Source organism: Eubalaena glacialis, chromosome 12 (genome assembly GCF_028564815.1).
Source record: "Eubalaena glacialis isolate mEubGla1 chromosome 12, mEubGla1.1.hap2.+ XY, whole genome shotgun sequence".
NCBI lineage: Eukaryota > Metazoa > Chordata > Mammalia > Artiodactyla > Balaenidae > Eubalaena > Eubalaena glacialis.
Genome location: NC_083727.1, coordinates 52,780,145 through 52,806,847, shown reverse-complemented (window position 1 = coordinate 52,806,847; position 26,703 = coordinate 52,780,145). Strand labels below are relative to the sequence as shown.

At 38.2% G+C, this 26,703-nt stretch overlaps 1 protein-coding gene across 6 annotated transcripts in view; it reads right to left on the bottom strand.

Annotated features, from left to right (window-relative positions):
- The window catches only part of PDSS2 (decaprenyl diphosphate synthase subunit 2), a 264,539-nt gene that overhangs the window by 155,353 nt on the left and 82,483 nt on the right, over positions 1–26,703 (bottom strand). For 5 of the 6 annotated variants that reach the window (XM_061207024.1, XM_061207027.1, XM_061207022.1 and 2 more), the window contains exon 2: positions 8,447–8,581. The exons of the other annotated variant lie outside the window; for it this stretch is intronic. In XM_061207024.1, the coding sequence (XP_061063007.1) occupies positions 8,447–8,581 (135 nt within the window). The remainder of the gene's footprint in view (positions 1–8,446; positions 8,582–26,703) is intronic. 6 annotated transcript variants of the gene reach the window in all.

Genomic DNA, 26,703 nt, shown 5'->3' with positions numbered 1-26,703 from the left:
TTTCTCAGTCTTGCTTTTCTTACATGTTCCTTGAGCTCTTTCCAGATCAGCATATACCGATCTCCTTAATTCTTTTAAACGATCCTTTGATACTCCCCTGCATCAATAACAACGTGTGCCCTCTTGGTGGACACTTCGGTTGTTTCCTTTGTTGCTGTTGTTCTTGCAAAGTATACTGCAAAGAGCATTCTTATACATACATCTTTGAGCACTTATGCTAATACATCAGTACACAATTTTGCTAAATCAAAGGGTAGCTGGATTAAAATAAAATTTACTGCTATTACCAAATTGTTCTCTAAGCAACTATACCTATTAACATCCCCACTAACAAAACATTCAAGTGCCTCTTCCTCACAAAGAAATGCTGAGTATCAAACCTTTTCATCTTTGCCAATCTGACAGGGGGAAACTATGATTTTTTAAAAATTTGCCCTGTATGATGAGGTCCAGCCTTTTTCCCCTTTTGTTTACTAACCATCTATGAGTTTTCTTCACTGAACAGCCTGTTCATGTCTTTTGTCCATGTCTGTGTTGTACTATGTTCTTCCTGATTCATAAGATCTTCAACTGATTTGTTTATTAAAACTCGGACCCTTGTCATGTATGCTGCAAATATTTTTATAATTTTGGCACTTATCTTTGGACTTTATGGGAAATTTTTTCCATTGAAGAATTCTTTTTTAATGAAGTCAAATGTGTTAATCTTTTTGTTTATAGGTCCAGAGTGTTGAAACATTTTAGAAAGGTCTTCCTTGCTTCAAGATTAAATAATAATAACAATAATAATAGATATTATTATTCAGCTGTAACCAAATAGTCACTGACTGTCATCCATGTGCTAGGAACATGCTGAATGCTGGGCTAGTATGAAGAAAACACATCATCTGAACTGTGTTTAATGGCACATAGAGCACACAGTCTTCTTTTATCAGCACTACAAATAAATACAGAAAAAGATCAGTCCATAATTTTATTCCTATTCATCAGCTCATCTGCCACTCAGAAGCCAAATAAGTAGTAAGATAAAAGTACTTGCTTTACAAATATACTTGGCATGCTTTAAAATTCACCAGTACCCACATGTACCCCGGCCAACAGACCATCTAAAAGGCGAAAATAACAATCACTTTACCCCTGACTCATTTAATACTTTTTCATTCTTGCATGTTCTACTTATCACAATTTATCTCTAGCAAACAGAGACAGAGAACGGTGGGCAAGAAGAAGGTGGCAGCATGTGAGAAATCCGATAAAGGACATAAAGCAGCATGACAGGGGTCTGGAATAACAATAATAGACAACACTTGTTAAGCGCAGTCTACACACAAGGCACTCTTCTAAGTGTTTTATTCATATTACCTTCCTTAATCCACTCAACAAACCTATGAGGTACAGAGAGGTGACCTAACTTGTCTGGGGTCACATAGCAAATAAGTGATAGATTTAAACTAAGGCAATTTATAACCAACATGATATACTTCTTCCCCTACTTGATCACTTAATGTAGGATCTCAGAAAGTTACTTCATCTTTTTGAGTCTCAGTTTTCTGGTTGGTGACTCTGTTATTTCCGCCTCACAGAGTCCCCATTAGGGTTCAAAGTTAGGTACCCTAACATAAAATAGCGTTTACCAAACTGTTTTGCAGCATTCTACAAGATGTACTGCTGACAGTCAAAAAAAAAAATCATAGTTTCCCCCTCCCAGATTGGCAAAGATTAAAAGGGTTACAGGGTTTTATAGTAAAATAACTGGGAAACAATATCTCTTCTTAAAGATTCGTGATGCATGCCACATATACCTAACAATTCTTCAGATTTCTGAAATGAAGCAATCTTTTGGCATGCCCAAATTTATCTGACCACAGGACCTTTTGTCCCACTGACGACCTAGTAAAACCTTCATCCCAAATGAAGCACAAATTGGGAAATGTTGGTAGAAAACGGCATGAGATCAAAGGACCTAATGAGTCTGTGTCTGAGTCTGGCTTGGCCAACTGCTAACCTCTTGTTTTAGGTAAAGACTCCTTAACCTCTCCAGGTCTCTGTTTTCCCTCTCAGCAATCACCTAGACTACTTCAATAATTCCTTGGCTGGTTCTCTCTACCTCTTGGACCTCAACTCTCTGGGTTATCTTCTCAACTAATTACATTCTATAGCACAGATATATTAATGTGACTCCTTTGCTTAAAGACCTTTATAATAGCTATGAATAAGAATAAACACTTAGGGGCTTCCCTGGTGGCGCAGTGGTTGAGAATCTGCCTGCCAATGCAGGGGACATGGGTTCGAGCCCTGGTCTGGGAAGATCCCACATGCCGCGGAGCAACTGGGCCCGTGAGCCACAATTACTGAGCCTGCGCGTCTGGAGCCTGTGCTCCGTAACAAGAGAGGCCGCGATAGTGAGAGGCCCGCGCACCGCGATGAAGAGTGGCCCCCGCTTGCCACAACTAGAAGAAAGCCCTTGCACAGAAACGAAGACCCAACACAGCCATAAATAAATTAATTAATTAATTTAAAAAAAAAAAGAATAAACACTTAGAGAATGCTTACTATGCTATGCATTACTCTATTCACTCATTTAATTCTTAAAACCACTCTCTGAAATGTGAGAGCTGAAATCTGAGGCACAGCTAATAGGTGATATAGTCTGCTTCCAGATTCCAAGTCTATTCTGCTGCCTCTTGGATGGCTCCCCACTGTTTCTCCAGGATATAGCTCTAATTCCTTAGGCCCTTCACAATTCAACTTCAACCTTTCTTTTCTACACCATCTCCTCATCAGTATTCTGTAATATATTAGTTTGCCAGCACTATGAAGGAAGGACTTGTTCTAGGTCCCTCTCCTTGGCTTGAAAAAAAACCATTTTCATGCTCACAGGGTGTGCTGCTGGTATATGCATGTTTGTGTCCAAATTTCCCCTTTTTTAAAATAAGGACACTAAATTAGGGTCCATTCTAATAACCTCATTTTAACTTGATTATATCAATAAAGACCCTATCTCCAAATAAGGCCACATTGTGAGGAACGAGGGGTTAGGACTTCAACATATGAATTTTGGTGGGGACACAATTCAATCCATAACATCTATATACATGAACCTGGTCTCTATTATGTAAATTCATACATTCATATAACAATTATGTACTGAGTGCCCACTACAGTGTCAGCACTCTGTGGGCCCTGCTATGTACTATGTACCAGACCACATGTCTTTGGTCAGTCTGTTCCTTACTTCCTTTGCCTAGAACGCAACCACCTTTTACCAAACCCCTTGACTACCTGCTTTCTTCCAACTGACAACCTCCTAGTTACCTTCAAAACCCACTTATAAATTCCCTATTTTGTAAAGTTCAAATGGTCTCTTTCTCTGAAATTTTCTCCTTTCCTCTCCCAACATATTTAATTGCTACAAAGAATTCTGTTTATACTTTACTTACAGTATCTATAGCATCGTATTACAATTGTTTGTAAACTTGTATGTTCCCTGGCTTGATGCTAATAAGGTCACAGAGGGTAAATACTATACAGTATTCAGCTTGTATCTCCTGCACTAAGTATAGTGCCTGGAACACCACACAGTAATTGCTTAATAAGAGTTTGTTTAATGAGTGATCAAAGGAGGGTGTTCAATTTAACAAGACCCAATAGGAAAAAATTGAAGGAGGAACATCTAGAGACACAGAGACCCAACAGACAACCATTGCTAAAATCTAAATGTGAAATAGGGCTTCCCTGGTGGTGCAGTGGTTAATAATCTGCCTGCCAATGCAGGGGACATGGGTTCGAGCCCTGGTCCAGGAAGATCCCACATGCCGCGGAGCAAATAAGCCCGTGCGCCACAACTACTGAAGCCTGCGCACCTAGAGCCTGTGCTCCACAACAGGAGAAGCCACTGCAATGAGAAGCCCGCACACTGCAATGAAGAGTAGCCCCAGCTCGCTGCAACTAGAGAAAGCCCACGCGCAGCAATGAAGACCCAACGCAGCCAAAAATAAAATAAATAGATAAATAAATAAGTTTTTAAAAATAAAATAAATAAATAAACATGAAGTAACAAAGACCTGTAACAGGAGAGGGGAAAGTTAACTGAAAGAAAAAGAGACCTGGAGAAACTTGTGAGTTGGTGGTTTATCAGACACAGAAGATAAAAGAGTGGGAGTAACCAAGGATTACCAAATTCACTGGGATAACTGGGTGACAGAAACAGCAAGATATTAATTAAGGTGTCACTGTTATTAACAGATAAACCCTAAAGTTTAAGTGGTTGAACAAACAGATTTTTCCTCTCACACATCAAGTCAACATGGATATTCCTGATGGACAGGTGGCTCTCCTCCAAGGGGTGCAGGTACCTTTCATCTTGCATTGGTCACTTCCAAGATCACCTGCTTAAGGTATACTGCAAATGTAAGATTTTTATGGTCAGGAAATTGTAAATTTCATTTATGCTTATATTTTATTGGCTAGATCTCATTCATACGGCCCAGCCAACTGCAAAGGAAGGCTGAGAAATGTAGTCTAGCTGAATACTCAGGAAGAAAAGAAAATGTGCTTGGCAAACTTGTTTTCATCGCTTCTAATACAGTTAACAAGAGGTGGTAGGAAATTTCAGGGAATGAAGGTAGAGTGAAAATCTGTGGTCTGTTTATAATTCCTAGTTAGATGAGAAATATTTGAGTCAGGTCTTCCTAAACCAACTGAGAAAATTGAACCATTAGTCACAAAATTCACCTGCATTTCTTTAAATGTAATAATCATGTAACACTAGAGAAGTCTATACTTTGTTATGCTATGTATTATATATTACATGATCTATCTTTTGTACACAAAATATAAACATCCTATCATTAAGAATAAGTTATGGGCTTCCCTGGTGGAGCAGTGGTTGAGAATCTGCCTGCCAATGCAGGGGACATGGGTTCGAACCCTGGTCTGGGAAGATCCCACATGCCACGGAGCAACTAGGCCCGTGAGCCACAGTTACTGAGCCTGCACGTCTGGAGCCTGTGCTCCGCAACAAGAGAGGCCGCGATAATGAGAGGCCCGCGCACCGCGATGAAGAGTGGCCCCCACTTGCCGCAACTAGAGAAAGCCCTCGCACAGAAACGAAGACCCAACACAGCCATAAATTAAAAAAAAAAAAAAAAAAGAATAAGTTATAAACATTTTCTCAGTTGTGGCTAGGGATGCTTGTAAATTTAGTAATACTTTTTTTGCCTGATCACCTTTGTAACCAATTTTTAAAGTCAGGGTCGGTGGAATAAACCTAAAGTCCATGGTCTTGCTTGAAAAAGGTTATGGCAGATGTTTACAGTGCATTTTTATAAATGTGACTCACCTGTTTTTCAAAATGTAGTTATTATATTTTAGCCTAAATTCTGCCTCTCTTGGCCATTATGTGATAAGTTCACGAGACACATCCACAAGATATATCCAGCAGTTATATCCTTAGGCCAAACAAAAGAGGTCACCTAACTCACTTTTGTTCCCTTAGGTAATTTACTCAGGTTTCATTAACTGACATCAAAGTCAAGTTTATGAGAGAAAAACACCAACAATGTAAATCCCAGTAGTTTAGAGGTGAATTTAAAAGCTCCCAAATCAGTACTTCCCTCAAATGTTAAATAATTCACTGTGGCATTATAGATACAAGCCTCCAGCAAAAGTTACACTTGAACAATTAAGCTAGCAGGAGCCAAACAAATGACTTCAGGGACAGAGAAACAAATGAACGGTTTCTCGTAGTAGTATGCCAAATTACATTTTCACATTAACCAGCGTGTAGAACACCCAAGCATCACCAATGACTTACTAGATAAAGTTTGATTACAGAAAAACAGCCTGGAACCACAAACCAGGATTATTCCCTAAATGTAACTGTGGATTCTATACACTTGGGTATGAAACCCATTTATGCCATTTGGAAAAATTTTATATTCATAATGTACCACCTACTCTTTTGCAAAGTTCTTTTATAATTGCTCATATTACAACGACCATCTACCAAATGCATTATGTTCCTGTAAAGGATCAGAAGGCGATGCAGCTATTTCTTAGAGGCTAAATAAGAAATTGGAAACACGAGGTCACAACATAGTGCACTGTGTACATACAATAAAGATAACAACATCTGCATAGTAGAAAGAAATACACTTTAGATTTAAATTCCAACTCCATCATTTTCTACCTAGAGGATTTTAGACAAGTCTTAATCTCAGCATTAGTTTTTTTCTATAAAATGGGGACGATTCATTTATGCAATAAATATTTACTGAACACCTATCATGTGTCAAATACTTCCAAGTGTTATTTTAGGATTAGTGATAGTAAACCATAGCTGGTATTCATTAGAGGCGTGTATGGCTACCCAAATGCAAGAGCAGATGACTGACCATGGACTTCCCTGGTGGTACAGTGGTTAAGAATCCACCTGCCAATAGGGGGAACATGGGTTCGAGCCCCGGTCCGGGAAGATCCCACATGCCGCGGAGCAACTAAGCCCGTGCGCCACAACTACTGAGCCCGCATCCCACAGCGACTGAAGCCCGCGCACCTAGAGCCTGTGCTCCACAACAAAGACAAGCCACCACAATGAGAAGCCCGTGCACCGCAACAAAGAGTAGCCCCCGCTCGCTGCAACTAGAGAAAACCCACGCACAGCAACGAAGACCCAACTCAGCCAAGAATAAATAAATAAATTTTAAAAAAGAGCAGATGACTGACCAATAAAACGGTTAAAGTCGGAGACTGAAAAATCAATGGAGTTCCAAACAGGAAATAGAGATACATGGTTACAAGGTGATGTGAGGTCTAATTCCTTTCCAGGGACTAACAGGTTATTGGTATTCATTGTAGATGTTTATGTATTTTCTCTAATTATTTCAACTGAACTCAGCCAACTGCTTTTCTACAAAATTTATAGGGTAAAATTTTGAGCTCCAATTCAAACAGGTTGGGGAAGGATGTAGATAGATATATTGAAGATTTGCCAAGTTACTGTCCGTTCGTAAGTTTTCCTAGACATACTTAAGGGAAGACCTTTTTTGGTATACTAATTTAATGGCTAGTCTAATCTACAAGTGAAATAAATTTTTTGAATCAGACTAGAAAAGCCGAATAAAATTAAGAAGAAAAAAAAACCCAACAAAACATGAGATTTGCAAGAAAGAGAACTATAGTTAGAGCCTGAACTTTTCCTCATTTGCTAGTCATGTCACCTTGAAAAACATCTCAAGGTTTCTGAAACTCAGTTTTCTCAAGAGTAAAATAAGTATAACGACAATTCTTACCTATGGAATTGTTGTAAGGATCAAATGGGATAACTGTCATTAAAATGATCAGTAACCTACAAAGCACTAAATAAATATAAATTATCTCAGAGTGAACAGGAACTGAAAATGATCCCAAGATATTTCTTCTAGTGAAGACACTTACGTGGATCAATGGTAAAATTCTGCAAAATTACCCTGGCTAGAGGAGAGGCCATTTGTAACCCCAATAGTGATAATTTTTGCTTGCTTGTTAATGAAGAAGGTCACTGGACTTCATAGCAGGCAAGCTAGTCATCTTTAAATATTACAGAAGAAAAAAAACATTTATGGGTAAGATTACCAGGAATTTTAAAAAAATCTAAGATGTGGATTTGTTTTTAAAGTAAATCAATAAAAGATATATTAACCGTAAGCCAAAGTTTCTAGAAATACTTCTTTTTGTGAGGAAAATTTTCCTGTCACCCGTGTTTCCAGGTGGTTTTAATTTCAGGTGCCCAAGTCCACTTGCAGACTATTACTTCCATACAGGCTTTTAACACAGTGCCAAGTATACTGCTAAGATCTGATATATTATTACTAAAAAACATGCAGTCATTTAAAAAAGCAAAACTGAAAATTTAAAGTTTGTTTTATATGCAGCAAAAATGACTGATACGTACTCATAAATTTATTTTTTAATCTAAATGTGTGAGGTGTAAAAGTTTCTTATTCCAGTCACTTTAATAAAAACCTCTTCACCATAAAAATAAGCAAAATAAAATAAATGATATAGCACTGAAGTAGACATCTCCTAAAATGGTAGTTGCATCATTATATACACAACTAAGTTATCATATTGAGTAGGTTTAAAAATCATGAATCCTGGACTAAATGACATAGAGTTCTCTACAGAAAAACAATGACACCATGATGGGGCAGGAGGGTAGTGTTCAATAGGAAAGTTTAAATGCTCAAGGCAGAAATGAAAGTATTAGACACAAAATTTACCAGAGTTACATACAAAGCAGCTAAGCCTATTAGATTTGTTAAGAATAATAAAAATCCATGTTTTAACTTTACAAAATATTTTAATCTATCTTTGAATCAGAGAATGACAAAAAACTAAACAGTGATTTCTACAGACCACTGTAAGAAAACACGCTTTAGAGAGCAATGTCAAAATTTCTTCTTACCATGAATAGATACCACTGACCATGTCATAGCTCTGACATGAAGCATTCACACTGCTGGGTCCAGCTGCCTTAGAAATAAGTAGCACCACCAAGCCCCTCAACTGGAGGTTATTCTGGCTGTCGTGTACAAGGCCCCTGCCAACAAGTAAAGAAAGACGAGGATTAACACACCCTCACAAAATCAGTCAGATCAAATTAGAGAATTGCTGCAAATACACCCATGCTTCCAAAATCAGACAATGGGACTTGTTGAAAAGAAATAGGATTGGTGGAAGAAAGAGTTAACAGGAGGAAGCAACAAGTTCAGGAAACAACTAGAGAAACCCATGGCTGGTTTTGAAAGTGACAATCTCAAAATTGTGAGGCCTAATGATTTGGCTTCCTCCTCTTTCTGGGTTTTCCCACTGTCTATACCCTACCACGCAATCTTAACCATTTGCTCTGATAATGAGAGGAACCCATAGTTTTAAACTGTTCTGTGGTAGTTTCCAGCAGGTGAAATACAAATTGTATGGCTTGGATGAAGTGGTATTATGTGGCGATGATGCTGGTAAGGGGAAGTGGTAAAAAATGGTTTCTGTCTTCACAAGTAGAAAATTTATTTGAGAAGTAAAATGGAAATGAATGCCATGGGCAAATATCTTGCCATTTCTTATTTTTTATGCAAAGAATAATCATTCTAGACAATGTTAGTCTTTAACATAGAATGTAATTTTTTTTGCTATGAGGATTGAATTTTTATAATTTTTACTACAACTAAGGTCAGGAATACTTTCTAAGATTACATGTTTCTTTAAGTATCGCAAATGGTTGTCATACAAGAACTAAATGGCATCATTAAAAAAAGAAAAAAAGACAGAAAACTATGGGTAACATATTATAATAAATTAATATTTAGAACAATGTTCATGAGCATTAATCAAATAGGTTATACTAAAGTATACATAAATAATAAATAAATATAATTGTTGAATGTGGTGAAAACAGTAAAAATTTTTTTATTAATTTGTATTGGAGTATAGTTGATTTACAATGCTGTGTTAGTTTCTGCTGTACAGCAAAGTGAATCAGTTATATGTATACATATATCCACTTTTTTTTAGGTTCTATTCCCATATAGGTCATTACAGAGTATTGAGTAGACTTCCCTGTGCTATACAGTAGGTTCTTATTAGTTATGTATTTTATATATAGTAGCATGTATATATGTCAACCCCAATCTCCCAATTTATCCCTCCCCCCACCTTTCCCCCTTGGTAACCATAAGTTTGCTTTCCAAATCTGTGACTCTGTTTCTAAAAACAGTAAAATTTTGTATTTTAATACTTTACTGAATTATTAAGACTTCCTTGGGTGAATTCTGAACAACGAATTAATTTAAAGTAAGTTAACATAGCCAAAATTAATGAGTCAGTCCATTACTTAAGAAAATTTTCACCCTTCATGCCTCCAAATAAATTTTTAAAAGGGTCCCTTCTTGCTCTTTCAATAGTTTCAAAATAAGACCGATCTTCAGGCTCTCTGCAAGACAACAGTTACAGCTCTTTCTCTACTTATATTTTCTCCTTAATCTAGTAAGTGACCTTCAGCAAGTTAGAGGGGTTAATGATTTTTACAAAGAAGTTCTAATTTCTGTTAATTTAAGGTAATTAAGCTATATTATAGTAGAAACAAATAATCACCAGAAATGTCCAAAGCTCTGTATTATTATGTAACAATCTACTTAAATCCTACAGACCTGAACGGTCGGGAGGCTGGGAAGCACCTTATTTTGGAAGAAGAAAATGTAAAATGGGAGCGCTCTCCAAATTTTTTGCTTTGAATTACAGATTTTAACTTATGCTACTAGACCCTTATTTATGTATTACCTGAGGTAAATAATAATAATATTAAAGAGAAGCTCTGAATTGGCTCCTAATTCTAGAAAGGGAAAAGAGGAAGGTGAGGATGTGTGTGTGGCTGTGTGTTTGGGGGGTTGAGCCTGGTTAGGAATGAAGGATGTGAAGGTAAGAACTCATATCCTCTAATGAAGGATATGAGGGTAACAACTCTGACAGCTGGCCAAGTCACGCTGAAGAAATAGTCCTGGCAACAGTTCTGACAACACCTTCCTCAAATTTCTCAGAGAGGGGACCTTTCACAGAGGACACATTCATCATCATCATCATCATCATCAAAATACAACAGCAGCAGCAGCAACAACAAATCCTTACATAGGACTTTATATATGCCAGGAACTATTCTAAGCATTTTACTATATATTAATTAAATTAATTCACAACAACTCTATGAGGAAGGTACCACAATTATTTTGATTTTACAGATGAGGAGAATGAGGCACACAGAGAGATCAAGCAACTTGTCCAAGGTAACACAGACAGTAGGCGTTAGAGCCTTGATAGAGCCAGGATTTGAACCCAGAACACCTGGCCCTAGAGTCTATATACATGCTTACCCATTATGCTATAGTGATTCTCCACCTGCTTCACCTCATGTACCAACTATTTGCTAAGTCAGTAGAATAGTGACCACTTTAGAACCAGGTTTGAAAAATTCTTCTGCCGTTTATTAGCTGTATGACTCAGACTATCACCTCTTCTGTAAAATGAGATTAACAACATCTACTTTCTGTAGTCATTGTATGGAACAGACAACATGATTGAAGCATAAACCACTGTGGAAGCACACGGAAGGTGATAAGGTGATCAGAAAACTACATCTCTCTCCTTATTACTTTTTTAAAAAATTAATTAATTAATTAATTTAGGCTGCATTGGGTCTTCGTTGCTGTGCGCGGGCTTTCTCTCTAGTTGTGGCGAGCGGGGGCTACTCTTTGTTGTGGTGTGCGGGCTTCTCACTGCGGTGGCTTCTCTTGTTGCAGAGCACGAGTTCTAGGCACGCGGGCTTCACTAGTGGTGGCACGCAGGCTCAGTAGTTGTGATGCACAGGCTTAGCTGCTCTGCGGCATGTGGGATCTTCCCGGACCAGGGCTCGAACCCGTGTCCCCTGCATTGGCAGGCGGATTCTTAACCACTGTGCCACCAGGGAAGTCCCTCTCCTTATTACTTTTTTGCCATCTATTTTTTCTCAACTCTTATATTTTCTTTTTCTTTTACTGTTTCTCCTTCTATCTCTCAAAGTCTTACCCACTACCAGCATATATAATTTCCTATAAATACTGTTTCCTTTTCTAACGTTAGAATCTTTTTTTTTAGAAAAGAAATCTAAACTTTTCTAACTTTAGAATCCCTAGGATTCTAAACTTGCAGAGTTAATGTTTCATATAGTCCAGGTCATACTTCACCTGGAACACTATGATTTATTCTGAGTGCCTCTCTTAAGGAGAAATACTGACAAGCTGAAGCATATCCAGAAGATGGTGAAATCATATACTGCCACATGCTTGGCTGACCAAAAAAAATAAAATAAAATGAATGCTAACTTGGAGAACAGTAAAGTTGGTGTTCTCAAATTTATGCAGTCAAAAATGTAGTAAATGCTTACTACATGTCAGGTACAGTGCTAAACAGAGAGTGGAGGACATGATGGTGAGCAATGGTGAGCTGTGGTCTCCCTTCTTGTGGATAATACAGTCTGGATTTAAAATAATAATAAAATGTGGCATGAGCTACTTTAGGAGATGAACAAAGGCAACTAACATAGGCACAGAGAAAGGGCAACTAACCTAAGCAGGGGTGAAGGAGTGGTGAAAGGGACCTCCCTGAGACCTAAAGGATGAGACGAAGTAGTCAGGGGAGCTGAAGCAAAGAGGGGAAGTGAAAAAAGAGTGTTCTAGAGAGGAGACAATATGTGTGAAAGTTTGGAGGAGAAAGAGGACACAGCTGTCTCCAGAATCAATAGGGCAGGAACACAGTGTGTGAAGGGCAGGGTTGGGAGAATTAAAGCTAGAGGAGTACATGATGACTGTCTGCTCATCTGAAAGGGTACCATAAGGATAGGCGATAGACCTGGTAAGTATTACTTTAGTAGAGACTGGCACTAATAGACAGAAAATATAGCTGGTGAATTTTGGCTCGACATGAAGAAATTAAAAAACAGAGGAGTCTCTGTTGATGCTGAGTCCCTTGAGAATAAAGATGTTTAAGAAGCTGCACAGCCTCTGATACAACACATTAGAGGGAAGCCTGGACTATTCAACATCTGGGTTTTTCTCTTACTCTGTGATTCTTTATTATCTCACTTTACTACATTTAATTATCTAGGGCTTCCCTGGTGGTGCAGTGGTTGAGAATCTGCCTGCCAATGCAGGGGACACGGGTTTGAGCCCTGATCTGGGAAGATCCCACATGCCGCGGAGCAACTGGGCCCGTGAGCCACAATTACTGAGCCTGCGCGTCTGGAGCCTGTGCTCCGCAACAGGGGAGGCCGCAATAGTGACAGGCCCGCGCACCGCAATGAAGAGCGGCCCCCGCTTTCCGCAACTAGAGAAAGCCCTCGCACAAAAAACGAAGACCCAACACAGCCATAAATAAATAAATAAATAAATAAATCCAAAGTTAAAAAAAAAAAAATTGCTTAAAAAAAAAATTATCTAATACTCTACAATATGTATAATAAGTATAAAAATTGGGAGAATTCGTTAACATCATCAAAGTGTCATAAACGAAAGCAATATTTAGTATCTTGTAATCTTTATCACTAAAATTCTACAGAATTGTTTTCCTTTCACTAATATATATTTTTAAAAAAACCCCAAAAAACCTTTATCATTCATTCAACTAATGCAGACCGAAAACCTTCCATACATCAGGCACTGTGCTTGGCATAGATGTCATGGTGAGCAAAACCAGGCACAGAGCTTGTGAAGCTTACAACCTAGTGGAAGAGACTGGTAATAATGAAAGAATGACAAATAAATGTAAAATTACAATAGTAATAAATACCACAAAGGAAAAAGAGAGATGATGCTGTGAGAGCTTACAACTGGGAACTAGCCTAGCAGGGAAAGTCAGAGGCTTCCTTAGGAAATGATGACCGAGTTGACACCCAAAGGAAGATGTAAAAGAGGGGTGTGGGAAGAGAATAGGTAAGGGGAGTGTCTCCACAGCACAAGAATGAGCACATGCAAGGCTGAGTACACTGTACAAAATGAGGCTAGAGGCAGACGGAGACCAGACCACACAGGTCAAACAGGCCATGATTGGATGTTAGCTCTTTATCCAAAGAGCAATGTGAAGCCACCACAGTAACTTAAGCATCTGGTCATGTAATCAGATATTTTTAAAAAAATACAAAAAAAGAAAGAAAAAAGAAAAACTTCTATCATCAGTGTGGAAAAATGACTTAGGTGTGTGTTTCGGGGGGGGACAAAGTGGATATGAGGAGACTGGTTAGAAAACTTTTGTGGCAGTCAATGAGAAATATGGGGGTAGCTTGGCGGACAAACAAGAGGTGTAGCAAATCTAAAGTAATATTTCAACTCAAGTTAAATATATGTCAGATACTATGTAGTCCTGGGAAATTAGCTAATATAGATATATCACTAATTTAAAATAATATTCTGAAAAGTCTGTAAGTTGAATTTTGGGGGGACAAACTTGGCCTTCAAAATTCTGCTCCAGAGCTACAATAGATCAACAGTAAACACGAATATTCTAATAGATTTACAATTTCATGGAAATAAGGATTGAACAGGTGAACTCTGTGCAACCCAGCTCTATAGCCTTCTCACATTATGGCTTCTATGGCTAACTGCAGTTCCTACTGCATCATCCTATCTTTCCACAACTATTAACTAGTTTTTCTTCCTTAACCCTATCCTATAAGTATTTCAAATCCTCAAATGACAGTTATGGCATCTTTCCATATTCTCTCAAATTCTATTTCTTCAACACTTATGTACTAAGAGGTATACAAAGAAATAAGAGGTCTAATAAAAGAGCTATAATAATGTGTTCCAAAAATGGTTAAACTGTATAATATTAAGGAACAGATAACAAAGATAGTAGAGTAACAAAAAGCTACTCTTTTTGTTACAAAAAGTAACAAAGGAAGAAAGAAAACCACTTCTTGCTAGAGGTGTGCCTCACAGTAGAGACAGAATTCAGACTGCGCCTTAAAGATGGTCAAATTTCCCTGAGCAGAGAATGGAGGAAGAAGTGGGATGGAGTTATTGGAATGGAAAGAATGGTACTTTAGGAGAAAGGAACAGGTTAGAGTAATAAGCAGGTAAAAGTATGGCGAGCAGGCTCAGGAGCTGTGGGGCTGCCCATGTGGGCAATGTGTGAAGGTGAACAAGCCCAGAAGACAGCCTGAAGAGTGAAGGGCCTTGAAAGGTTTAGAGTCAGGGCCTCATTCTGCAGGCAATCTGAAGGCATGGATGATTTGTCAGCAAGGGAGCAATGTGATTAAAACTAAAGACTAAAAGTGTTACTCTGGGCCTAATATTGTTACTCTGGCAATAGTGTGCTGGGTGCAGGGGAAAGGAGAGGGAAGATTAGTTAGGAGTAGTTTCTTCCAATATTCCAGGTGAGAGATAATGAGGGCCTAAATTAGGGTAGTGGCAGCAGGGATGGGAAAGAAAAGCTGAATGATGGCAGCAGCATGGAGGTGGATCAGGCTAGTCTGGCCAACTGACTGCAGGAGGGAGGCATCAGGAAGGGATCAGGAAGCAAAGGAAAGATAAGGGCTGAATTTAAGATTCAATCCTGTTTGCCGGAGGTGATGATGCTAGCATTAGCAAGGACTGGAAAGAAAATGAGTGTTAATGGGGAATTAATGAGTTCAGTTTTGGACATGTTAACTTTGAATGCAAGAAGGACTTCCAGATGGAGATGCCCAGCAGGCACCTGGAAATGCTGCAGGTATAGATTTGGGAAGCATCTTCGTAGAGGATGATGGCTGAAGCAGTAGGAATTGATGGATGAGATTTTGGGGGGAGAAAAAGGAGAAAAGAAGGGGAAGGGAAGAGGGAAAAGGAAGGTATGGGAAGAGAAAGGGAATCTTAGACAACTCCTATATGTAGGGAACTGAGGAAGGATGAGTGACCCATGTGAAAGAACACAGTATGTCCACAAACAAATAAAAGGGGTCTCCACAGACACCCAGAAATAAGAGTGAACATATATGCACAACAGAGGCAGAGAACTGTGTGCGGTGTACAGGAACTGGGGCCAGGTATTTGCCTCTTCCATGGGCTTTTAGAGTATTTATTATAAAGTTCTAGTTTGGCACTTAATACACTGAATAATAAAACTGACAACAATGACACAGACAACAATGCTTACAACATACTATAATGCCAGGCATGTGCTGTTTATGTGTACATGCATACACTCTTATTCTCACAAAAACCACGTAAAGCAACTGGTAATATCTCTTTACAGATGAGGAGAATTAGCAAGCAGGCTTAGAGAACTTAAATAATTACTAGTTACACTAGTCAACTAGTAATATAAGTGCCAAGATTTAGACATAATTTGGACTCCAAAGTCCAGGAGCCTTTGCAGCCTTGCTATTTAATTATTTGTTCTCAGGTACTCCTCACGAAGCTATGAGAACCTTGAGGGCTCTCAGGCTTAGTTATCTTTGGATGCCCTGCACCAAGCAGAGTAACTGACACAGAATAGGTCTCAAAAAATGCAAGATGAGAGAATAAATAACTTCCAAGAAGTAGAGAAGCAGACACTATCGTAAACATCTTTCCCAAATAGACCTATTGCTGTTCCAAACTTTCCTCATCTCTCCTATCATCCATTTGCTACATTCAACCATCCAGCTCTGAAGTCTTGAGTCCCTCCTTCCTAAATCATAGTGGATTCTTTAAAAGTGACAGCCACACAGGAGAAAAGCCCCAAATCATTCCAAGAAAACATGCTGAGATTTATTTTAATGCAATGTCAAAAAGTTACTGTATATAAGAATCATGTCATATCAAAGGACCTATCTTAAGTTTTAAATAGAGAGAACTCAATATACTGGAGTGTTTATGTGTTTTGTTTCTTCATTTAGGAGAACTGACTGAATTCACTACTGCATCAGTACCCGTGAGAGGAGGCTACCCTCACTTTAACAGAAGGTAGGGGTACTTCCAGATGGAGAGCTGAGGTAGGATGGCAGAATTGGAGCATGAGAGAAAACTTTTGAGATTTATGCTCAAGAGTTCAGAATTCTTCATCAGTAGAGAACTGTTTAAATAAACTGTGGTACATCCCCACAATGGACTATCAAAAAAAAAAAAAAAAAAAGAGTTCAGAATTCTAATGTATGCCAGTGATTCAAATCACAATCTTTTGGTAAATTGATAATCAAATATTAAGGAAACAATTTATCACCTACAAGGGATCATCACCCTCGAGTTAGCTCAAAGCTCCCCAGACTAAAACTGAATGGGAAAAATCAGCACTTCCCAGACCCCCACACAGAGAACTCCCTCCAGTGCTAAAATCTAGAGGTATAGAGTTTGTTTCACAATTTGATTACCCCACTTTAATATATCTAGTTCTAATAAATCAATCCAGAAAATGTAAGCATAAAAGATGGATGTCAAATCTAACATACATGAGGTGGGTTGGTTGATAAGACTCCTAATAATGCTTGTGACTGTGACCCCTAGTCAAAAATTTTTTTAAATTTACATACAGATAACTGAAACAAAAGAACTGACTAGAAGATGCACAATGTTTGCCAAAGAATCACAGGAATACCCTGATCTTCTCTATTCTTTTTTCTTAATCTGTAACTGGCTAAATTGATCTTGTGACCCACTAACGAGTTGCAACCTGCAGTTTTTTGAAAAACAGTGTTTTAAGTCATGTCTAGTATGTGATATATTAAAAGAACTAGAAGTAAATGTAAAATTAATTAAATAGGAATAGAATTATCACTATTTAAAAACAGAAAATCTGTGCATACACTAGAACAAATTTAGTGTTGCAACAAAGCATTAAACAAATTTTAATGATATGGGAAAATACTTAAAATGTTAAAGAAAAGACAGAATTATAAAACTATGTGTATATAACATGATCCCAATTATGTTTCAATATATGCACACATATATACATATGAACAAGGCCAAGAAAAAACTAGGAATAAATATGACAAAACATTAACATTTTATTTTTTTTGAGTGAAGTATAGTTGATTTACAATGTTGTGTTAGTTTCTGGTATACAGCAAAGTGATATATATATATATATATATACACACACACATATGTTCTTTTTCATATTCTTTTCCATTATGGTTTATTATAGGATATTAAATATAGTTCTCTGTGCTATATAGTAGGACCTGTTATCTATTTTATATATAGTAGTTTGTATCTGCTAATCCCAAACTCCTAATTTGTCCTTTCCCCCAACCCCTTTCCCATTTGGTAACCATAAGTTTGTTTTCTAAAACAGTAACATTTTAAATCTGAGTGTCATTATATAGGAGTCAATACACAAAGTGTCCACGTATTTTTTGTGTGTGTTTAAAATATTTTGTTTAAAAAGTGAAAAGAAACAGATAGGAAGGAAATGCCCCTAAATTGTAACAAGTGTTAATCAATGGATTTTTAGATTAAGGGTGATTTACTTTCCGAACTGCATAAGAGCACAGATCTCTTTGTAAGTCTGGAGAAAAAAATAACTGTATTTTTAAAATAACAGAATTTTAAGAAGGCATATGGCATACTGCATTATAGCTGTATTTCTCATTTGAAGAAAAAATTTAACTCAGCTTTAATGAACCCCAAAGTCCTATGCTGGGTGCCTTTTGGGTTCTCATATTTCACCTTTAATTTCTCTAAGGTTTAGATATAAGGCCAAAGTTTAAATGGTATCAAAGAAGTGATGTTAAAAATATATATATGATTAGGAATTCTGTGACAGTAATATTACTCAGTTGTAAAAGAAAAACATTAACACTCATGAAAATTGTCTTAAAGCACTATAATTTGAGGGAGACTAAAAACAGTCTGCATGTCACAGATTTTTATGTAAAATTAGCAGAAGAGCTGGAGGTTAATTTCCATTGACAAAATGACCCAGATTGTATTATTCCTGCCATATCTATCCTGAGACTAAAATGCCCTAGACTTGAAACAACTTTAGGGCCTGAGGTGACCAGCCTTTAGAATCTGGGAGCTGTAGCAGCCACTGACATGGCTCGAGGGCCACCTGCACATTCCACCCGCATTAAATCCCCAAGGGACAGTAGGGCCAAGGAACTGCCTCACCAAAGCTCTCCCAAAGATGCAATTAGGTTTGATGGGCATGTGGCAGAAAACAGGCACTGGAAAGAAAGGAAGAGAAAAGAGAAAGTAGAACAGGTGTAGGGCACAGGCGTTGTTGAGCAGAGGGGAAATCAAGCCAGGAGCTTTTTAGAAGTAGTTAATGAATGAACATCAGTAGTTTAATGAAATATGACTGAAATAAAAAACAAGTATAAAATGATGTTATCATCAATCAAGTTTGCAGCAAGATGTAAGCTGGCCACTTTAGAATTAAACTATCACCAGGGGAAAGAAAAACCAACAAAGATTTCCCCACTCAAATGATAATTGAAGATTTATTTTAAAATACTAATGTAGTAAAACAGGCCATTAAAAAATATTCTGGTCACACTTACAACTCTGTTAAAATGATCCCTTACAATAAGTTTTACATATAGACCCCTTTGTTCACATTAGAAAAAGATCAATTTAGTTTCGAAGCAAAGGGGTAGAAAAACCGAGTGCTGGAATACAGGCATCATTACACTATACAGACACACGAGACTCATACCACCACTCAAGCAGTGACACTGGCTAAGAGCTGACGTGCGGTGAGTCACACCTCCCACTACCACAGTCCGTCTGTGTAGGGAATAAATCAACCAAATGTGAATGAGTGTTCCCTTAGTGCTCAGTGCTTTTCTCAACTTGCAGTCCTGATTTCAAAAGACTCTGCCATTCAAATGCAAGAGAACTGCTCTCAGATTAATCTTCTATTATTATTATTATTATTATTATTTTTTGGTTTTACTCGGGCATAAGCACATTTTTATCAAAAGAATATCTCAATGTAAGTAATAAATATTTATTTAGTACTTGATGGGTCAGTCCTACTAGCTAATGAAGATGGTTCAATTGTGCAAAATTTAGAATATTTGCATTAGGACAAGTTGGAAAAGACAAAAAGATAGAAGGTCATTCAATTGGCTTTACACAAGATATTATTTTTTTTTTTTTTTTTTTTTTTTTTAAACATCTTTATTGAAGTATAATTACACAAGATATTATTAAGAGGCTAAAGCCAAATGTAGAAGATACAACAGGAGATGGGAGAAGCCAGTAAAAATAAGCAAGTTAGAAAAAAAATTATAAAACACTTTATAGAGAAACAGGTAATACCCCAAAGGCAAATTGAGCTGGGAGTGGGGGAATAGCAACACATCATGGGTTTTAGTTGGAGAAATGAGTTTTTTAAAAATGAATGGAAAAAAAATCAAAACCTAAAAATATTATTGCAACATGATGGTTCAGAAATCAAGTGCAAAATTTTTAGGAAAATCTCATTTATTTTTCCAAAATCAACACTGAAATCAAGGTACAGGAGACCAAAACATGGGAGAATTAGAAGTGATGGGTGCAGGACATAGACTGCTTTCATCTTCCACAGAAATAACGTCCACCACAGAAAAGATCCCATGTTTGGCTGCCTAAGTTAAAATCTATTAGCTCTCAAAATCACAAAAATTGCCACCCAAATTAAGACCTTATAGATATTTAAAATAGCTACCAACAGAGGTAAAGGAAAATGATTACCATGATAGTGGCATGTCTCAAATTATGTGTGTCAACAGGAAAACATGATTTGATTTTTAAAAGTTTCATTTACATGGTATTAATTAATAGATGGCACCTACTGAATGAAGAGAGAGACACTTGGAATAAATTACATATATGTTACTCTAGCCAATTTAATCCTCAGAGAACATAACACTTGCTCTACTCTAGCAGGTCAAAAGGGTCTGGGAAGAAATTCCTTATTTACCAGACTGCCAGCAAGCTACCTAGAGGCAGACTGTCTCATCCACCCTGGTATATCCTCAAGCCTTTACGGTGCCAGCTCATCTAACCTGACAACTATCCTGGGAGGTGGTAGTTTTCCTCATTTTATTGATGAAGATACTGAGGCTCACGGGGCAAGTTTATCTTCTCCACATCAACGATTAACACTGATAAACTACATATTTGTCTTCATTTATTTTGGTTATTACTTGTTTTCCTTGACTAGAACATAAGCATGTTACAGCACATTTACTTGTCCACAGTTGTATCTCCAGTGCATAGAACAGTGCCTGGCACACATAGACATTCAATAAATACTTGTTGAATGAATTAAAAAGGTAACCTGCCCAAAACTATATAGCCAATAAGTGAGAGACCTGGGGCTCGATTCAGAAGTCTGCCTCCAAAGCCAACCTAGAGAAATAATGATCGCAGCAATAACATACAAAGAGTAAAAAGGAGCTTAGAATTAGAGCTCAGAAAGTACTTTACAGCTAAAGGGAGTGAAAAAAATTTTTTAATTCATTTCTCCTTTCAAGCACCTCCTTGAAACTTTTCTTGATTACTTGCCTGGTGCACTGGCAGCTGGACAAGAAGTTGGGTGCTGCCTTCTCCTTATAGGCAAGTTCAACAAGACTCCCAAGTAGAACAGAGCCAGAGGATTTGTCGTCCATTAAACACAGAGCCATGGGAAGCCTTCAAAAGCCCCCATTCACGCAGAGGCTGAGAAAAGTTGGCACTGCAGTGAAAGTGCAGTCCAGATTAAAAACCACAACTAAAAAACAACAAAAACCCACACAGACTGCAGGAGTAACCAGGGTCTACACCACAGCCAAGGAGTCTTACGCTGATCTGCATAGGCCCAGCTTGTGGCATACGGCTCTGTGCCCTTCTGGTGGCCTGTGACAGTCGATCCTCTAAAATACTCCACAAAATTATAACTTTTAGGGAAGGCGGAGATCACATTTTTCATCATTCTTTACTGAATACCTCAGATCCTTTCCTTGAAATTGGGCAGAATGTACATTTCTCTATGGAAATAGTTGACTGAAGGACTAATACTCCAAAAGTAGCCAGATAAATACTAAATTTAGAGATCAGGTGAAGACTGTGGCCAATATATTTCAGGACTATTTATTTTGTTCATGCACAGGTAAAATCTAGAAACTTATCAATAGGTTATTTAGGCCTATCAAAATGTTTGACTGTTTGGATGTGTTCCTCACCTTCAAATATTGTGTATTTAAATCAATGCCTGGTGAATGGTTCTAACTGCTGCATATTATTCAAGAACTGAAAAGTATTTCACAATATATAAGCACTAACAATCATCACTGTATACCTGGTCCCCATTCAGTCTGGTCTCAAAATGTGATATAAATGCTGTGCAAGCTTTTGCCTAGATAAAAAACAATAGTTAAAATTCACAATTATGTAAGTGTATCTAAAGGGTCTAATATCCTTATTCTTTCCAAAAAAGCTATTATTCTCTATGTCTGCATTCTTCCAAAATGTTCTTTAGTTAACTATAGTGAGATGCAGTAATTTCTTACCAAATTGCAATAGAGCCATTTATTAATATACATTTCTGAAATAATCTTTCAGATGATAGAAAAATGTTTTCATATTTTTAGATTTTATGGGAATGGGTTAATAAGCTAACACTAGGGGGGCAGAGTCAAGATGGCGGTGTGGGAAGACGCCAAGTTAGCGTCTCCCCACAACTAGGGCACCTGCCAGCTGCTGGTGGGGGACCCTGATGCCCAAAGAGATGGGAGGAACCAACCCCCAAGTGAACCGGTAGGACGTGGGGGGACTGAGAGAGGAGGAGAAGTGGAGGCCAGACAGGATCGGTGCCCGAGGCTGGGGAGATCAGGAGAGGCAGGAGGGAGGGACGCTCCGGGAACAGCGGAAGAGAAGCGGCGGGCGATCTCCTGGCCCACTCGGGCCAGGGAGCCTGCTGAGCTCCCAGGCTGGTAACCCTCCTCCAAAGCCCCCTCCAGGATGTGTGGGTCCTGGGGGCATAAGAGGGAGGCTGGGAGATCAGGAGAGGCAGGAGGGAGGGGCCCTCTGGGAGGAGCAGGAGAGGAGAGGAGGGCGTTTGCCCTACCCACTCAAGCCCAGGAAGCCTGCTGGCCTCCCAGGTGAGGTCCTCCGCCCTCTGAGACTAGGGGTGTGGGGCATGCCTGGGCCCATTCTGTTCCTTGAGCCTAAGCTCCACCCCCTACAGCCCTCAGGGCCTTTGCCAGCCCTGTGGGTCCTAAGCATAGGCCCCGCCCACAACCCAAACCTCGCCCTTGCTTAGGCCCCGCCCTCCACAGCCAAGGCCTTTTTTTTCCTCCTCCTCTTTTTTACTATTGTGGTAGTGAGGTACCTTCCGGTTGTTGATTCATCTATATTTTTATTTTTGTATTTTTTCTAACATATCTATTAGTTTCCTAGTTTAATTTTATTTTTTACTTTGTTATTGTTCTTTTTTTTTTTTTTGGCCAACCCACACAGCTTGTGGGATCTTGGCTCACGAGCCGGGGGTCGGGCCGAAGCTCCTGTGGTGGGAGCTCGGAGTCCGAACCACTGGACTAACAGAGAACTTCAGACCCCAGAGAATATTCAATGGAGTGAGGTCTCGCGGAGGTCCTCATCTCAGCACCAAAACCCAGCTTTACCCAACAGCCTACAAACTCCAGTGTTGGAAGCCTCAGGCCAAACAACCAGTAACACAGGAACACAATCCCACTCGTAAAAAAAAAAAAAAAAAAAAGAGACAGCAAAAAAATATGTCACAGATGAAGGAGCAAGGTAAAAGCCTACAAGACCAAAGAAATGAACAGGAAATAGGCAATCTACCTGAAAAAGAATTCAGAGTAATGATAGTAAAGATGATCCAGAATCTCGGAAATAGAATGGAGGCACCGATTGAGAAAATACAAGAAATGTTTAACAAAGATCTAGAAGAACTAAAGAACAAACGAACAGAGATGAACAACACAATAACTGAAATGAAAAATACACTAGAAGGAATCAATAACAGAATAACTGAGGCAGAAGAACGAATAAGTGAGCTGGAAGACAAAATGGTGGAAATAACTGCTGAGGAGCAGAATAAAGAAAAAAGAATGGAAAGAATTGAAGACAATCTCAGAGACCTCTGGGACAACACAAAACGTACCAACATTTGAATTATAGGGGTCCCAGAAGAACAAGAGAAAAAGAAAGGGTCTGAGAAAATATTTGAAGAGATTATAGTCAAAAACTTCCCTACCATGGGAAAGGAAATAGTCATCCAAGGCCAGGAAGGAGAGAAAGTCCCATACAGGAAAAACCCTAGAAAAAACACACCAAGACACATATTAAATCAAACTAACAAAAATTAAATTCAAAGAAAAAATATTAAAAGCAGCAAAGGAAAAACAAAAAATAACATACAAAGGAATCCCCATAAGATTATCAGCTGATTTTTCAGAGGAAACTCTGCAGGCCAGTAGGGAGTGGCAGGATATACTTAAAGTGATGAAAGAGAAAAACCTACAACCAAGATTACTCTACCCAGCAAGGATCTCATTCAGATTCGAAGGAGAAATCAAAAGTTTTTCAGACAAGCAGAAGCTAAGAGAATTCAGCACCACCAAACCAACTTTACAACAAATGCTATAGAAACTTCTCTAGGCAGGAAACACAAGAGAAAAAAAAAGACTCACAAAAACAAACTCAAAACAATTAACAAAATGGTAATAGGAACATACATACTGATAATAACCTTGAATGTAAATGGATTAAATGCCCCAACCAAAAGACACAGACTGGCTGAATGGATACAAAAACAAGACCCATATATATGCTGTCTATAAGAAACCCACTTCTGACCTCGGGACACATACAGACTGAAAGTGAAGGGATGGAAAAAGATATTCCATGCAAATGGAAATCAAAAGAAAGCTGAAGTAGCAATACTCGTATCAGATAAAATAGATTTTAAAATAAAGACTGTTACAAGAGATAAGGAGGGACACTACATAATGATCAAAGGATCAATCCAAGAAGAAGATATAACAATTATAAATGTTTATGCACCCAACATAGGAGCACCTCAATACATAAGGCAAATGCTAACAACCATGAAAGGAGAGATCGACAGTAACAAAATAATAGTAGGAGATTTTAACACCCCACTTACACCAATGGACAGATCATCCAAATGGAAAATAAATAAGGAAACACAAGCTTTAAATGACACAACAGACCAGACAGATTTAATTGATATTTATAGAACATTCCACCCAAAAGTGGCAGAATACACTTTCTTCTCAAGTGCACACAGAACATTCTCCAGGAACGATCACATATTGGGTCACAAATCAAGCCTCGGAAAATTTAAGAACATTGAAATTGTACCAAGCATCTTTTCTGACCTCAACGCTATGAGACTGGAAATCAATTACAGGAAAAAAAACTGTAAAAAACACAAATACATGGAGGCTAAACAGTGCAATACTAAATAACCAAGAGATCACTGAAGAAATCAAAGAAGAAATTAAAAAAATACATAGGAACAAATGACAATGAAAACACGACAACCCAAAACCTATGGGACACAGCAAAAGCAGTTCTAAGAGGGAAGTTTATAGCAATTCAATCTCATGTCAAGAAACAAGAAAAATCACAAATAAACAATCTAAACCTACACTTAAAACAACTAGAGAAAGAAGAACAAAGAAAGCCCAAAGACAGTAGAAGGAGAGAAATCATAAGGATCAGAACAGAAGTAGACGAAAAACAAAGAAAACAATAGCAAAGATCAATAAAACTAATAGCTGGGGGCTTCCCTGGTGGCACAATGGTTAAGAATCAGCCTGCCAATGCAGGGGACACGGGTTCGAGCCCTGGTCCGGGAAGATCCCACATGCCGCAGAGCAACTAAGCCCGTGCGCCACAACTACTGAGCCTGGGCTCCAGAGCCCTCGAGCCACAACTACTGAGCCCGTGTGGCACAACTACTGAAGCCCACACACCTAGAGCCCGTGCTCCACAACAAGAGAAGCCACCTTAATGAGAGGCCTGCGCACCGCAATGAAGAGTAGCCCCCACTCACCACAAATAAAATGAAAGCCCACACGCAGCAATGAAGACCCAGCGCAGCCAAAAATAAATAAATAAATAAACTTAATAGCTGGTTCTTTGAGAAGATAAACAAAATTGATAAACCCTTAGCCAGACTCATCAAGAAAAAAAGGGAGAGGATGTAAATCAATAAAATTAGAAATGAAAAAGTTGAAATCACAACTGACACCACAGAAGCACAAAGAATTATAAGAGACTACTACAAACAACTACATGCCAATAAAATGGACAACCACAAAGAAATGGACAAATTCTTGGAAAGTTACAATATTCCAAGACTGAACCAGGAAGAATTAGAAAATATAAACAGACCTATCACAAGTAATGAAATTGAAACCATAATTAAAAATCTTCTAACAAACAAAAGTCCAGGACCAGATGGCTTCACAGGCGAATTCTATCAAACATTTAGAGGAGAGCTAACACCTATCCCTCCCAAACTCTTCCAAAAAATTGCAGAGGGAGAAACACTCCCAAATTCATTCTATGAAGCCGCCATCACCCTGATACCAAAACCAGAAAAAGATATCACAAAAAAAGAAAATTATAGACCAACATCACCGATGAACACTGATGCAAAAATCCTGAACAAAATACTAGCAAACAGAATCCAACAATACATTAAAAGGATCATACACCATGATCAAGTGGGATTTATCCCAGGGATGCAAGGATTCTTCAATATAGGCAAATCAATCAATGTGATACACCACATTAACAAACTAAGGAATAATAACCATATGATCATCTCAATAGATGCAGAAAAAGCTTTTGATAAAATTCAACACCCATTTATGATAAAAACTCTCCAGAAAGTGGGCATAGAGGGAACCTACCTCAACATAATAAAGGCCATATATGACAAACCCACAGCAAGCATCATACTCAATGGTGAGAAATTGAAAGCATTTCCATTAAGATCAGGAACAAGACAAGGATGTCCACTCTCACCACTCTTATTCAACATAGTTTTGGAAGTCCTAGCCACGGCAATCACAGAAAAAAAAGAAATAAAAGGAATACAAATTGGAAAGGAAGAAGTAAAACTGTCACTGTTTGCAGATGACATGATACTATACATAGAGAATCCTAAAGATACCACCAGAAATTACTAGAACTAATCAATGAATTTGGTAAG